The sequence below is a fragment of the Panthera leo genome, chromosome B3 (assembly GCF_018350215.1).
Source record: "Panthera leo isolate Ple1 chromosome B3, P.leo_Ple1_pat1.1, whole genome shotgun sequence".
NCBI classification, from domain to species: domain Eukaryota; kingdom Metazoa; phylum Chordata; class Mammalia; order Carnivora; family Felidae; genus Panthera; species Panthera leo.
The window spans coordinates 39,833,367-39,846,231 of NC_056684.1; the positions used below are offsets into that span (position 1 = coordinate 39,833,367).

General features: G+C 47.9%; 1 protein-coding gene and 1 long non-coding RNA gene across 2 annotated transcripts in view; one reads left to right on the plus strand and one right to left on the minus strand.

Moving 5' to 3' along the window:
• PARP16 (poly(ADP-ribose) polymerase family member 16) overlaps positions 1–4,889 on the plus strand; it is a 27,602-nt gene extending 22,713 nt beyond the window's left edge. Inside the window, exon 6 of the mRNA XM_042941696.1 lies at positions 4,786–4,889. Coding sequence (XP_042797630.1) covers positions 4,786–4,822 — 37 coding nt within the window. The 3' untranslated portion in view covers positions 4,823–4,889. The remainder of the gene's footprint in view (positions 1–4,785) is intronic.
• LOC122221911 overlaps positions 1–12,586 on the minus strand; it is a 14,039-nt gene extending 1,453 nt beyond the window's left edge. Inside the window, exons 1-2 of the long non-coding RNA XR_006203508.1 lie at positions 12,545–12,586; positions 7,504–7,677 (exon numbers count right to left, since the gene is read on the minus strand). This is a non-coding gene — a long non-coding RNA (uncharacterized LOC122221911). The remainder of the gene's footprint in view (positions 1–7,503; positions 7,678–12,544) is intronic.
• Positions 12,587–12,865: the final 279 nt, after the last annotated feature.

Here is a 12,865-nt window from a genome sequence, read left to right on the forward strand (position 1 = left end):
AGGCAATCTTGATGAGCAGTGTCAAATGGTGCCGAGCCGTTGGGATTATACCTGGGAAGTATCCATTGGATTTACTGAGTTGGAGACCATTAGCGAACTTGCTGGGAGCAGTTTCAAGTAGCATTCAGCAACAGGGGATGCGGACAAAGTCCAACTGCACAGATGTGAAATATGCAGTTTCCAGCAATTCTCAAGCAATATTTATTTAAAACCTAGTCCCCCCTCTTTTTCCCTGAGGTTTCTGCCCCCACCCCACCCCCAGAGAGTCAATGCAATACCTGATGTGAGCATGGGGCAAACAGTGAGCATGGTAGGAACTTGAGGATGGATGAAGAATGGTCCTATCCTCCAGGTGCTCCTAGGCTAATGGAGAGCCATTGGACAGGTACATTTTGATGTGACAGAAGGAAATCCCTGAGTGAGCAGAGAGTAGGTCAGGACTACATTATGACTTTCATGGGCACTTTTGCCTTCCTGGACTCCTTAATAAATATTTAAAATTATATTTTATGATTGTGTTGGTATAAAAATGAATATATTACTATTAAATACTAAAATGTTTGCTTCCACTTACAAGCTTGTTTTTTCCTCCTGATTTTTAAAATTTTAGTTTTAATTAATTTTTAAATGTTTATTTTTGAGAGAGAGTGAGAGAGCACGAGCAGGAGAGGGGAAGAAAGAGGGAGGGACAGAGGATCCTAAGTGGGCTCTGTGCTGAGAGCAGAGAGGCTGATGCAGGGCTCGAACTCAGAAACCGTGAAATCATGACCTGAGCCAAAGTTGGATGCTTAACTGACTGAACCACCAAAGCACCCCTTTTTTTAATTAAAAAAAATTTTTTTTTTAGAGAGAGAGTGCAAGTGGGGGAGAGGGGCAGAGGGAGGGAGAGACAGAATCTCAAGCAGACTCCACACTCAGCATGGAGCCCAACACAGGGCTTGATCCCATGACACTGGGATCATGACCTGAGCCCAAATCAAGAGTTAGATGTTCAACCAACTGAGCCACCCAGGCATGCTTCCTTCTGCTTTTAAAGGAAATTAAAACATTTTTGTAATGTGGACTCTATGCCCTGTGCCTATGATGCCTTAGGGATGGGTCCACCCTGGACTAGGGTAATGGGGGATAGTGTGAGATCTCTGGGTAGCTAGGAATGGAGAGGCGGGAAGGAGACAAACTCTAAAGACTCACAGTTCTATTTAGCACCAACCTGACATCTGAAACAGACCCCAGAGGCCAGCCATCTCCAGGAAAGGGCAAATTTGAGTGCTGGAGTTTGGGGGCCCAAGGGGCTCATGCTGCAGACATTTTTTCATGGAGAAAGAAGCAGCACTCTCCTTGCTGATACACCCCCTCTGGGCCAAGAGCTTCACCAGGCCACTGATGGCAGAGGAGACCAGATGGTTCAGTTGGAGCCACCTCACATCAGAGCTGCAGCTGCCTTGGTCTTGTGAAAGCAAACCCATCAACCCTCTATCACTAATGCTACTGTCAGTGGGGACAATTTGGGCAGGGGTGACAAGAAGACCTTCCACAAGTTAGGTCACTGCTTCTGGAAAGTGCCAAGAATCCAATGAGCTGTCAGTTTTCCCCACAAAGGGAAGAGGTTTTACTCTGTGGGCTTTTGGATAAATGTACCTGTGTATGTGAGAGAAACATGGAATAGGAATGTGATTCACTATTATTTCTGATTAATTCATTTCATTAAATACTGATTGCTTACAAAATCAGAGCTGGTAGGGAGTTTGTGACTTAAAGAGCCCAATTCAGATCTTTTTCTTTAGAACATGGCCCCATGCATCCGAGCCCAATCCTGCTGCTAAGCCCTGGAGGTTTGTGTTGGCCTGGAATCAGCTGCACTCACCCTCCCCATTGCCATGGTAATTCTTGGGAAGGTGGAGGGAGCTGGGTTCAGCTCCTCTCTCTCTCTCTCTCTCTCTCTCTCTCTCTCTCTCTCTCTCTCTCTCTCTCACACACACACACACACACACACACACACACACACACACCCTCCTTAAGCCCCCTCCACAGCCTCCACCCATCTCTCCTCGCTCCCCTCCTTTCCACCCGGCCCCACCTCGTGAGTTTTCCATCTCTTGGCCTTTGTTTGTTTTTGCTTTTGTCAGTCTCCCTCCTCTGGATGGGTTTCTGTTTGTTTCCAAACTGTCTGGGGCTGTGTACCAGGGAGACAGTGTCCTGGGCTGCCTCTAGCCCTGATCTGGTTAGAATAAGCCCCTCTTCTTTGCATGATCTCCAACCTGACATTTGGAACATCCAAAACAAATCATGACATTCTGAAGCGAGATAGAAACCACCATCTCCACCCACTTCTGTTGGCACTCCTGTCCACCTGGAAAAGGTTTTAGAAAATTTCCAGTGTTCTCCACATCGTGCAGCCCTGGGAAGGGGAAGCAGCACTTTTTGAATACCTATTGAATACCAGCCACTGGGCTAGGCTTTTTGCTTGTGTTAAAAATCTGGTGTGCAGGTGATGTTTCCAGCATTGAGATTCAACTGCAGGCTGTCAGAGGGAGCAGGGCCTGGGCTGTCTTGGCATACTCAGTATCTAAAAGATGATGGAGACTCAGGAAAAGTCTGCTGAGTGAATAAATGGATGAAAGGATTCAAGAAACTTCCCTGCCACAGCAGAGAGTAATGACTGAATGTCAGCAAAGGTGATCGAAATTATACTTGAAGAAAAAACACACTGGCAAGGCTGTGCAGATGAGCAAGGGTTTCAGGGATGGTTGTGGACACTGGTTGCCTGATTTCAGAGTCCCATTTGCTCTGCACCTTTTGGGAACAGTAGGGGGTATGCAGGACAAAGCCTTTTGTTTCACTGAAAAGGCTCAGAGTTAAAATGCACATGGTCCTGAGAAGGGTTAAATTACTGATTTGATGCTGCTTCATACACACATATAAGTGACTGGTGACAAAGTCTTTCCTAAGAAAATGGGATTTAGAAATGAGTTGGGAAGAGGGGTAGTAGAGAGAAAGCAACCAGGGGAGATTCAAAGGCCAGAGGAGACTTGTGGGGGTCAGGAGAGAAAGGGAAGGTTGAGGCCCCTGGAGTCAACCCTCTTTCAGTGCCCATTTAGCCAAGGGAAGTCCTTGGTGAAAATAGCTTACGGTGCTGATCGGGCCTTCCAGCCCTCACAGCATTGGTCAGTTCAGTCAAGCTGCCCACCAGTGTGGACAGGAAGGGAAAAGGCCAGTCTGAATTCCTGGGAAGTATGGATTACAGATTGGTTAAAGATGTAGGTTTACTGTTCTTGGGCAAGTATAGCCTATCCCAAATGGGCCCTATAACACATTGCCTGTCAGAGATCTGTAGGGATTTAAAACTAGCACATCAATTATATATTTTTTTAAACTTAAAAAAATTTTTTTAATGTTTTATTTATTTTTGAGAGGCAGAGGGAGACAGAGCGTGAGCTGGGGAGGGGCAGAGAGAGAGGGAGACACAGGATGGAAAGCAGCCTCCAGGCTCTGAGGTGTCAGCACAGAGCCCCTCATGAGGCTCGAACTCAGGAACCACAAGATCATGACCTGAGCCGAAGTCGGACACTTAACCAACTGGGCCACCCAGGTGCTCCATCCATTACATTTTTAAAGGGCTTGGGAGTGCTTGAAAAGTATTCATCTGCTTAGTTCTTTGACCATTGATTTCCTTTGGAAGACACCTGTTCTTTTTGTGGTCCATCGTTCACTCACCCTCCTGGTACCATACCCCAGCTTCCTGCTGGGAAACCAACCTCTTTTCCACTTTCACTGGATCTGGGTAAAGGTGACTGCTCCTTCTACCCACACACCCTAGGCAGGGAGCAGTGGCACAGGCCTGAGCCAATCAACAAGCTGCATTTCTCTGGCCTTAGCGATTGGTTCATATACCAACATGTGACTCCCAAGAAATCTATAAGAAGATTTTTGCAGGGGCTGCTGGGAAAGAGACGTTTTCCTCCCACCCCCATTCTGTCAGTGTGAGAGGCTGGTCCTGGTGTTGCTGCCTTGAATCTTGCTGCCACGGGAAGCCTCCTACTGACACCAACACAATGGAAGGCAGAGCCAAGAGAGGAAGAGAAACTAAATCCTGATGATGTTGTTTGAGTACTCAGTTTGGTTGTGCCTAAAGCCAGACTTTTCACTGTGTAACCATTAGACTCCTTTTTTATTTAAGAGTTTAAATTGGAACTTGTGGGAGATACAGTGAGGAGGGGTCCTTAACTGATACTCTTTGCCATCCTGGAATTTCATTATTTTTGGTATAAACTCTTTATTAAATATATAGGAAGATGAATTCCAAACAAATGAGTCAGGATTGATGAATTTTTCCTGACCTCCTTAGACAAGGCACTCAAACCTATGCAAAATGAGAGATGGGCAAAACACACCAAAAAACCCCACAAAAAAACAAAAAACAAAAAACACCTAAAACAAAACAAAAAAAACCCCCACCATGTTCTGGGACCTTCTAGAGCCTTGGCATCAAAATGCCTCCTTGGGTCAACTTGGACTCTTCTACAGAGTGCTACGGAACCCCAAAGCACTCCGAGATCTGGGAGCAGCAATAGGTAGAGATGTGACCGGGCACGTGTTATAAGCTACACCAGAGAGGCCTGGCCCTCAGGAATACCAGAGGTGAGGTCTGCACCAATAGAAAGAATGGGAGAGAAAGGCACTACCATTTATCAAGTGCCTCCTGCATGGTGGGCCTATTGAAAGAATTCTCTCATTTAATCTTCAAAATGTCCTTGTGAGATGGATACTGTAATCTTTATTTTACAGAAGAATCAGGCCTGGAGAGGTGACTTGCCCAAGGTGAGAAGGCCTGGAAGAGGCAGCGCCAAAGCTGACTCGAGCTGGAATAATAAGAAAGGCAGGCAAGTACACGGCGGAAGCTAGAGGGACTGCCTGAGCAGAAAGGATCTGGGCTGGTAGCACAGGGAGGTTGGAACGGGTCTGGGGGATGCAAAATGACCTCCCTTCCTAGGCTAAGGCCGTTAGCTCTGACATGTCTCATAAGCAGGGGGCACCTGGGATGCTGGGAGTCAGACTGTAGGAAGTCTCTCCTGATGGCTGCATGATTAAAAGGCTGGGTTCAGCCCCATTCACCTTTCTGCCCTGTCACTGCAGATCCAGGAGGTGAGCTCAGAGGCACATGGCATGGAATGTGGGGCAGGGAGGGGTGGCCCCTCCCTTCCACCTCTGCTGCCTTCTCAGAGCTCAGGCCATCAGCCTGCTCTGATTAAGCTGACTTCTTGGAGTCCTCAAATCCAGGGGTTGCCAGCAGCCAAATCCCCCTGATTGTCTGGGATGTTCCCGACAGCAGAGAATAAACAGTCTCTCCTGTCCGGCCAGCTGTGCTGAGCAGCATTCCTGTCTCTTGGCCCACCCGACTGGGTGGGGCTGCAGCACTGTGTCCACCTCCAGCAGAGGCCTAGGGAACCTGGCGAGAGGGTGGAAAGGGAGAGGAGAGATCACCGTCTCCAGGCCACACAGGACATTGACTCCTGCCTGAGTCCCCATTTTGCCTCAGTGTGAGGCACCTCTGTTTCAAGCCACTGCCTGGCACAAGCTCTGTGGATGTAATAATGACTCTGTGACTTAAGAGGAGGCCCACACCAGGCCACTGTCTCCTGGGATTGGAGCCCCTCACCCTTATCCAGAGACTGCCTGGGGAATTAGAGACTCCTATCTCATTCTGACTACATCTGAAGGCATCACACCCAAAGGGGTCATTTTATGGAGGTGGACACAGCGAGTCAGCAGCAGAAGCGGGACTAGACGCTGGACCTTTCATTGCTGTCCATCACCTTAGAATGCTGTGGATGCTGGGGCCAGAAGTGACACAGGGGCTCTGAGTGAGAGTGGCGGCCCATGTTTTTGGAGAGGAGCAGAGGTGTTTTCATCCTACGCCTGTTTTGGAGATCAGGCTTGTGGCCGAGCCATTTCCTGAGGAAGTAAGTCCTCTGGAAAAGCGCTGTTCACCAGCCCCTCCTAAATCATGCTTTTGGAAGCAGAGCTGGGGCAGCAGGACCTGCGTGGGGCTCTGTCTCTGTCTAGAGGCCAGCACACAGCCTAGGCTTGGCAGGCCACGGGTGGTGGCTGGGGATGGAGGGCAGAGTCCTTGGCAAGGGGGAGCACCCCCCAGCACACACCATCTGCTTCTCTGCCACAGGACTCTGGCCTGGGATTGTGGAGGAGGAGAGAGTAGCCTTTCTCAGCCAGTCTGCAAAAGGAATTCCTCTAGGAGCCCCTTCTGGCCGCAGACAGAAGTGGGAGGGAGGCAGACAGTGTGGGAGCCCAGGGCAGCCAGGGGGTCTCTGTGGACAGGTGTCTCACTCCCAGTCTGTCTTAGGCCTACAGCGTTGTCTTTGTCTAGCTGCGTGTATCGGTGTGAGTTTATGTGACTGTTCTGTTGTTTGCATGTCTGGGCGGCTGCATTTCTGGTTGGAGCTGGGTTCTTCAGTGGGAAAAGCATGTTTGCCAGCATATCGATGAGTCCCTATCTCTGTGTAAGCTCATGTATGTGGGTATCTTCAAGGGAACATGTGGGCCTCTGCATAGTGAGTGGGTCTGCACGTGCCTGCAAGTTTCTGTGGGAGTGTGCATATGAACATTTAGGTTATTTTGTTATAAACACGTACCAGGCTTTCTAGATGTAAGTTTATTAGGTATGTGCATCTCTGGGAGTGTGGGTATATATACTTGTCAATAATGTGTTGGTGAGTGCCTGAAAGTGTATATGCCTGTCTGTTTATATCTGTGCAAAAGCATTCACTCATTCAATTCATTCACTAAATGATTTTCTCGTTTACTAACAGACATCTTTAAAGTGCTTGTTCTGTGAGCACTGTGCACTGGGAACTTAGGGAGGTATCCAGGGCAGCTCCTAATGTTTTTAAGAACCAGGGCAAGACGTACATTTGTACGTCTAAATATTTTTTTAAGTTTTTTTTTTTGTTTTTTTTTTTTTTTGAGAGACAGAGCAGAGGAGGGGCAGAGAGAGGGAGGGAGAGAGAATCCCAGGCAGGCTCCGTGCTGTTAGCCTGGAGCCTGATGCAGGGCTCAGACTCATGAACCGTGAGGTCATGACCTGAGCCAAAACCAAGAGTCGCACGCTTAACCCACTGAGCCACCCAGGCGCCCCAGTACATCTAAATATTTAAACGTTATAAGTCAAAACAACAAACTGCTAAATAAAATACTTAATCCCAATAAGCCAGAGGGCTGGGTTTGATTTTGGATTCTTGACTCCTCTGACTTCTGTGCTGGAATTCAGCAATGCAGAATAAGTGGCCCCAGCCTCTTTTTCCCCATCCCGGCTCCGTCCCCTATCTTGAGTGGCCTTGCAAGCATGTATTACTCCTAACGTGTCCAAACTCCATGAATGCACCCCACAAACAGCTGCCCTTTGGCCACCTTTTGGGCTCCAGGGTATGCACACTACTGGCAAAGTCTGCCCAAATGGTTCTACGCAGGAAATAATGGGGTCTCATGTACCTGAATTATAATCTAGAATGGGGGAATGGGCTCCCCATGGATCCATCCTCTTGGGCCCGGTTACTTCTCAGTGTGTGGAATGGAGTGTGGCCAGAGTAGAGCAAGAGCGTGGCCATCTACAGGTGAGCCCAGGGTAAGGGCCCTTTCTGCCTGCTTCCTCATGGAACTTGCAATCTGGAAAGGAACCACCACAGATAGATGAGAACAATACAATACATGGATATAAGTACCCATGTGTGTATCTTTGCCTGTGTGCCTATGCCTCTTCATGTCTGCTTGTGTGGATGTCTATATGTCTGTTTGTTTCTCTGTTCATCTTTGTCTGTCTTGTCTCCTAGAGGGCAGAGCCCACAGCTTTTCTACCACCCTTGTCTTGCCTGGGTTGACTTAGGACTATGAGACAGCTGGGGTGGCTGGAGAGACACTGATCTGAGTTTGAGCCACTGTCCTATGGTCAATTTAAGACTCACTCTGTAGGTTGCCTGGATGGCTCAGTCATTTAAGCGTCTGTCTGTCTGTCTGTCTGTCTGTCTCTTTTATAGCCTCTCTTTTATAGCCTGTTTCTTCTGAGGGAGAGAGAGAGAGTGCATGTGAGCAGCAGAGGGACAGAGAGAGAGGGAGAGAATCCCAAGCAGGCTCCACACTGTCAGCACAGAGCATGATGCAGGGCTCAATCTCACGACTGTGAGGTCATAACCTGAGCCAAAATTAACAGTCAGATGCTCAGCCAACTGAGCCACCCAGGCAACACTGACTCTTGATTTCAGCTCAGGTCTTTATTTCAGGGTCATGAGTTCAAGCCTGGCGTTGGGCTCCACACTGAGCATGAAGCCTACTTAAAGAAAAATAAACAAGTAAACAAATAAAAAGACTCACTCTGTGATCTGGCCTCATTTTCCTCATCTGCAGAATGGAGAGACTGTATTAGCACATCTTTAACTTACAGGTCTTGCTTGGTTTACAGAAGAAATGTGATTGATTTCCTAAGTTAATTACTTTCTAGAAGTCAAATGGAAGAATGCATAATTGTAGAATCTGTGGGATCAGACAGAACTGGGTTTGAATCCCAGCTCTGCTGTATACAAGCTGTGTCTCTTTTAGAGTTATTTAATCTCCCTCAGAGTTATGAGGATTGAATAAGATAATGTGTGTAAAGTGTTGAGTACCATGTCAGGCTTATGGTAGATATTCAATAAATATTAGCTTCTGTCCTCATCAAGGGTCTTTCCAGCTTCCTTACTTTATAAATTCTGGGTTCACTAGACATGTTGACTAATTGAAATTATTGGAACCATATGTTTTAGGGAGTTCTGGCCCGGTTGGGGGGCAGGGACAGTTGCGTAAGAAAATCAGTACCTTCCAAGAAGCTGCCAATTCAGATCTGTGTGTGAGACATTCCCTCTATCCCATTCTCCAATGTGGACCCTTGACATTTCCTCAGTCTTTGGTAAAGCACTATGAAATGCAGGTTCAATGCCCTCTTCTGACCTGATTCTGCCACTGGGCCCCTCCCTGGTGCCATAGGATGCTGAGCTAAGTAGGATCAAGCCACAGGGCAGAGCTGGGTCAGGTAAGGCCTCAGACTCCCTGACATGTCTGGGCCTGCGTGACCAGCCCCAATAGTGGGCAGATCCAGCTAGGCAGAGAGCACCTGTCTCTCATGATTGATACTCTTGGGAGGGCATCGCTCTGCTGCTGGCACAGATAGATCCTAAAGCACTGGGGGGACTGAGGACCCCTTTCCTCTCCGGGCCCCCCGGAATGGCTAAGTTCCAGCAGGAACAACAGAAAGAGAATTGGGAGGGACAAGTGACAGTACCTCTCAGCCAGGGCTGGTGGGGGTGGGAATCCCCTGGATCCCGTCTTGGGAATCCCCTGGAGCCTGTGAAAACTGGCGGCTTTGGGGCTCTCCTGAAATATCCTTGACCCGAAGGGAATGAGGGAGAGGTCTAGGGCCTAGCCAGGGTTGCTGAGTTGGGAAATGCTTTGAGTATGAGCTCAGGGTGGCTGAAGCCATGAGGGAGGCCATGAAGGAGAGGGTCTGCTCTTGAGGTCATGCCGGCCATCCCTCTGATCCCATGCACACATGAGTGACTGAGAATTGGTTTGATGATCTCACAGCTCCAGGGATTACTGGGGAGGTGGGAGAAACTTAACCTCTGAAAGGTCCTTAGGGGGTCATTGTGATCTCTCCCCACCACCTCTGGGCTGCTCCATTTGGGGCTAGAACTGGGAATTTTCCTCTTGAAAAAAACTGGAAGCAAGGGAGCAAATGGTGGGTTGAGGCCAAAATAATATGTTTAAGGAAATTTCTGCTTCATGCTGGCTAGGACAGGGAATGCCTAGTCAATGAGCTGCTGACAGCCAGGGTCCCTGTAAGTAAACATACCGCCTCTGATGGCGGCCCTGAGCTCATTTCCCTTAGCAGTGTGTGAGGAGGGTGATGTCACCAGAGCAGAGCCTCCTGGTCATGGAGCTGGTCGGTGAGCAGGAGTGAGTCTCAGTGATTGCTGGCGGCCTGGGTGCCACTGCCTAGTTATTGTAAGCAGCTGCTTCCCACACAAGCAGGTCTGATAGCGTCCTACACGTACTCATGCATGATGGGACTCGAGCCACACCCATAACTCATAGCCGGGACATTCTTCAAGAAACTTGGGATTAACTATGAAGTCTCTAGCTTCCATGCAAGGTCTCTTCCTCAACCAGAGAGGTGGGCCTTCTCTGGTCTATGAAGAGGGGTACCTAGGATGGGTTCAGTTGCAAGGAGTGGCCCCTAGAGGTACAGGCCCATGTCCTGCCCCTGTAGAGAGCAGGCAGTGACAACGTGCATCACAGCCTGTCTCCTGGGGCCAGGCAGCCAGGTCCAGTGGGGCAGTTTCCATGAGCAGAGGACCCAGGTCAGGGGAGGTTGGGAGGTGGGGTGGGGAAGAAGATACAAAGCCCTCTCTGTGTCTCTTGTACAGGCTCTTCCTGAGCATGTCAGTCACTAGGTGAGGTTTTTATGAGGTTTGGAAGGCCTGTAACAGAACTGCTGAGGAGCAGCTGCCAGAGGCTGGACCAGGCTCTGCAACCTTCCCCTGTCTACCCTGTTCTATCCCATTTCACGTTCTGGCTGGGCAGTAGGGAACAGTGAGTCTCCAAGTAGACAGGTGGGCCAGAAGCTTCTTGGGGAATAGACCTCGGCTTTTCACTTCTTTGTGTCCTTCAGAATCCTGGGCTGACTTCACAGGGCGGGCTCATCAGTCGCACAGACCCACTCCATAGGGCAACCAGCCCACTCAGTGCCTGCCTGACCTACTCCAGGCTGAGCAAAAACCTCAGACTGATAGGCGGGCTCACAGAAGACTTACTGCCTTCCTCATTGCCTGACTGACCAATAGGCCAAACCACTAAGTAAGTCTACTTATTTAAAAAATAGTAATTGAACACCTCACTTGTGCCAGATCTTGTGTTGGGTGCTGAGGATGAGCAGTGAACAAGACAGACAAGATCCCTGCTCTTAGGGAGCTGACAATAAGCAAACAAAACACTGACAGGATGTGATACATATATTATGGATGGAAACAAGATTCTGTGTGAGAGAGTATCCAGCAGGCCCTACCCTGAAAATAATATTCAGGGAAGACCTCCTTGACATGTAATCTGAGACCTGAGGGATGAGAATAAGGAGCCTATGGAAGAGCTTTCCAGATAGAGGGAACAGCAATGCCAAGGCCTTGAGCTAGGGAAGAGTTTGACATAATCTTGGAATTAACCAGAAGACCAATGTGACTGAAACATGGTGAGTGAGGGGAAGGTACCGTGTAGATGAGGTTGGGGAGGAGGGCAGGAACAGACCAGACAGGGCCTTGCAAGCCACAGCAAGGATGTAGATGTGAGGGGGAAACACTGAGGGCTAGCTATTTATTTATTTATTTATTTATTTATTTATTAATTATTGAGAGAGAGAATGGGAGGGGCAGAGAGAGAGAGAGAGAGAGAGAGAATATCCCAAGCAGGCTCTGCACTGTCAGCACAGAGCCCAATGTGGGGCTCAATCTCACAAACTACAAGATCATGACCTGAGCTGAAATCAAGAGTCAGATGCTTAACCAACTGAGCCATCCAGGTGCCCCAACACTGAGGGGTTTAAGCAAAAGCGTGACACAATTCAAGAAGAAATAGATAACCTGAATAACCGTATAACCAATAAAGAAATTAAATTTATCATTAAAATTTTTCCCATAAAGAAAACTTCAGGCCTAGATGCCTTCACTGGTGAATTCTACCAAACATTTAAGGAAGAAAAAATACCAATTTTATATAAAATCTTCCAGAACAGTGAAGAGGAATGAACACTTCCCAATTCATTCTATGAGGCCAGCATTACTCTGATACCAACATCAGACAAAACATTCCCAGAAAAGAAAACTACAGACTAATATCCTTTATGAACACAAGTGCAAAAAAAATAAATAAATAAAAATTCTAGCAAAGTAAATCCAACAATGCATAAAAAGATAATTCATCAGTTAAGTGGGATTTATTGAGAAATGCCAGGTTGAAGAAATATTTGAAAATCAATTAATGTTGGGGTGCCTGGTGGCTTAGTCAGTTGAATGTCTGACTTGATTTTGGCTCAGGTCATGATCTCACAGTTTGTGAGACCGAGCCCTGCATGGGCCTCTGTGCTGACATCATGGAGCCTGCTTGGGATTCTCTCTCCCCCTCTCTCTCTTCCCCTCCTTCACAGACATACTCTCTCTCTCTCTAAATAAACATGAAGAAAAGAAGAAGCTGGGAGTCCTTGGGAGCCTGGGATAGTCATCTGGGTAAGAGATGCTGGTGGCTGTGGAAATGGAGGAGAAGGGATAGATCTCATTTGATATCTAAACAACAAGACTTGCTATCAGTTGTATATAAGGCATGAGGGAAATGGAGAAATCCAGGATGGCTACCACATTTCTACCTAGAGCACTAAGTGGCTGAGGATGCTTGGCCAGGAGAATCTGTGGGTGGGGAAGTGGGAAGGGTAGAAAACAAGAGTTATCTTTTCATATACCTGTGAAGATGTTTGGGCTCCATGAGAAGGGTCTGGGAGGAGATAAAATGTGGAGAATTTTAGCAAATAAGTGGTATTTTGATGCCAAGTGAATGGATGAGGTCACAAAGAGAGAGAATAGTCAAAGAAAGCTCTGAGGACTGAGCCTGGGGCATTCCAGCATTTGGAAGTTCCCTGAAGGAGCCAGTAAATCCCATCAGGAAGGAACAACTAAAGAAGTACCCAACCATATTCATTTCCTATGGCTGCTGTAATGAATTACCACAAACTGTGGCTTTAAACTGGCAGAAATGGATTCTTCCACAGTTTTGGAGGCCAGAA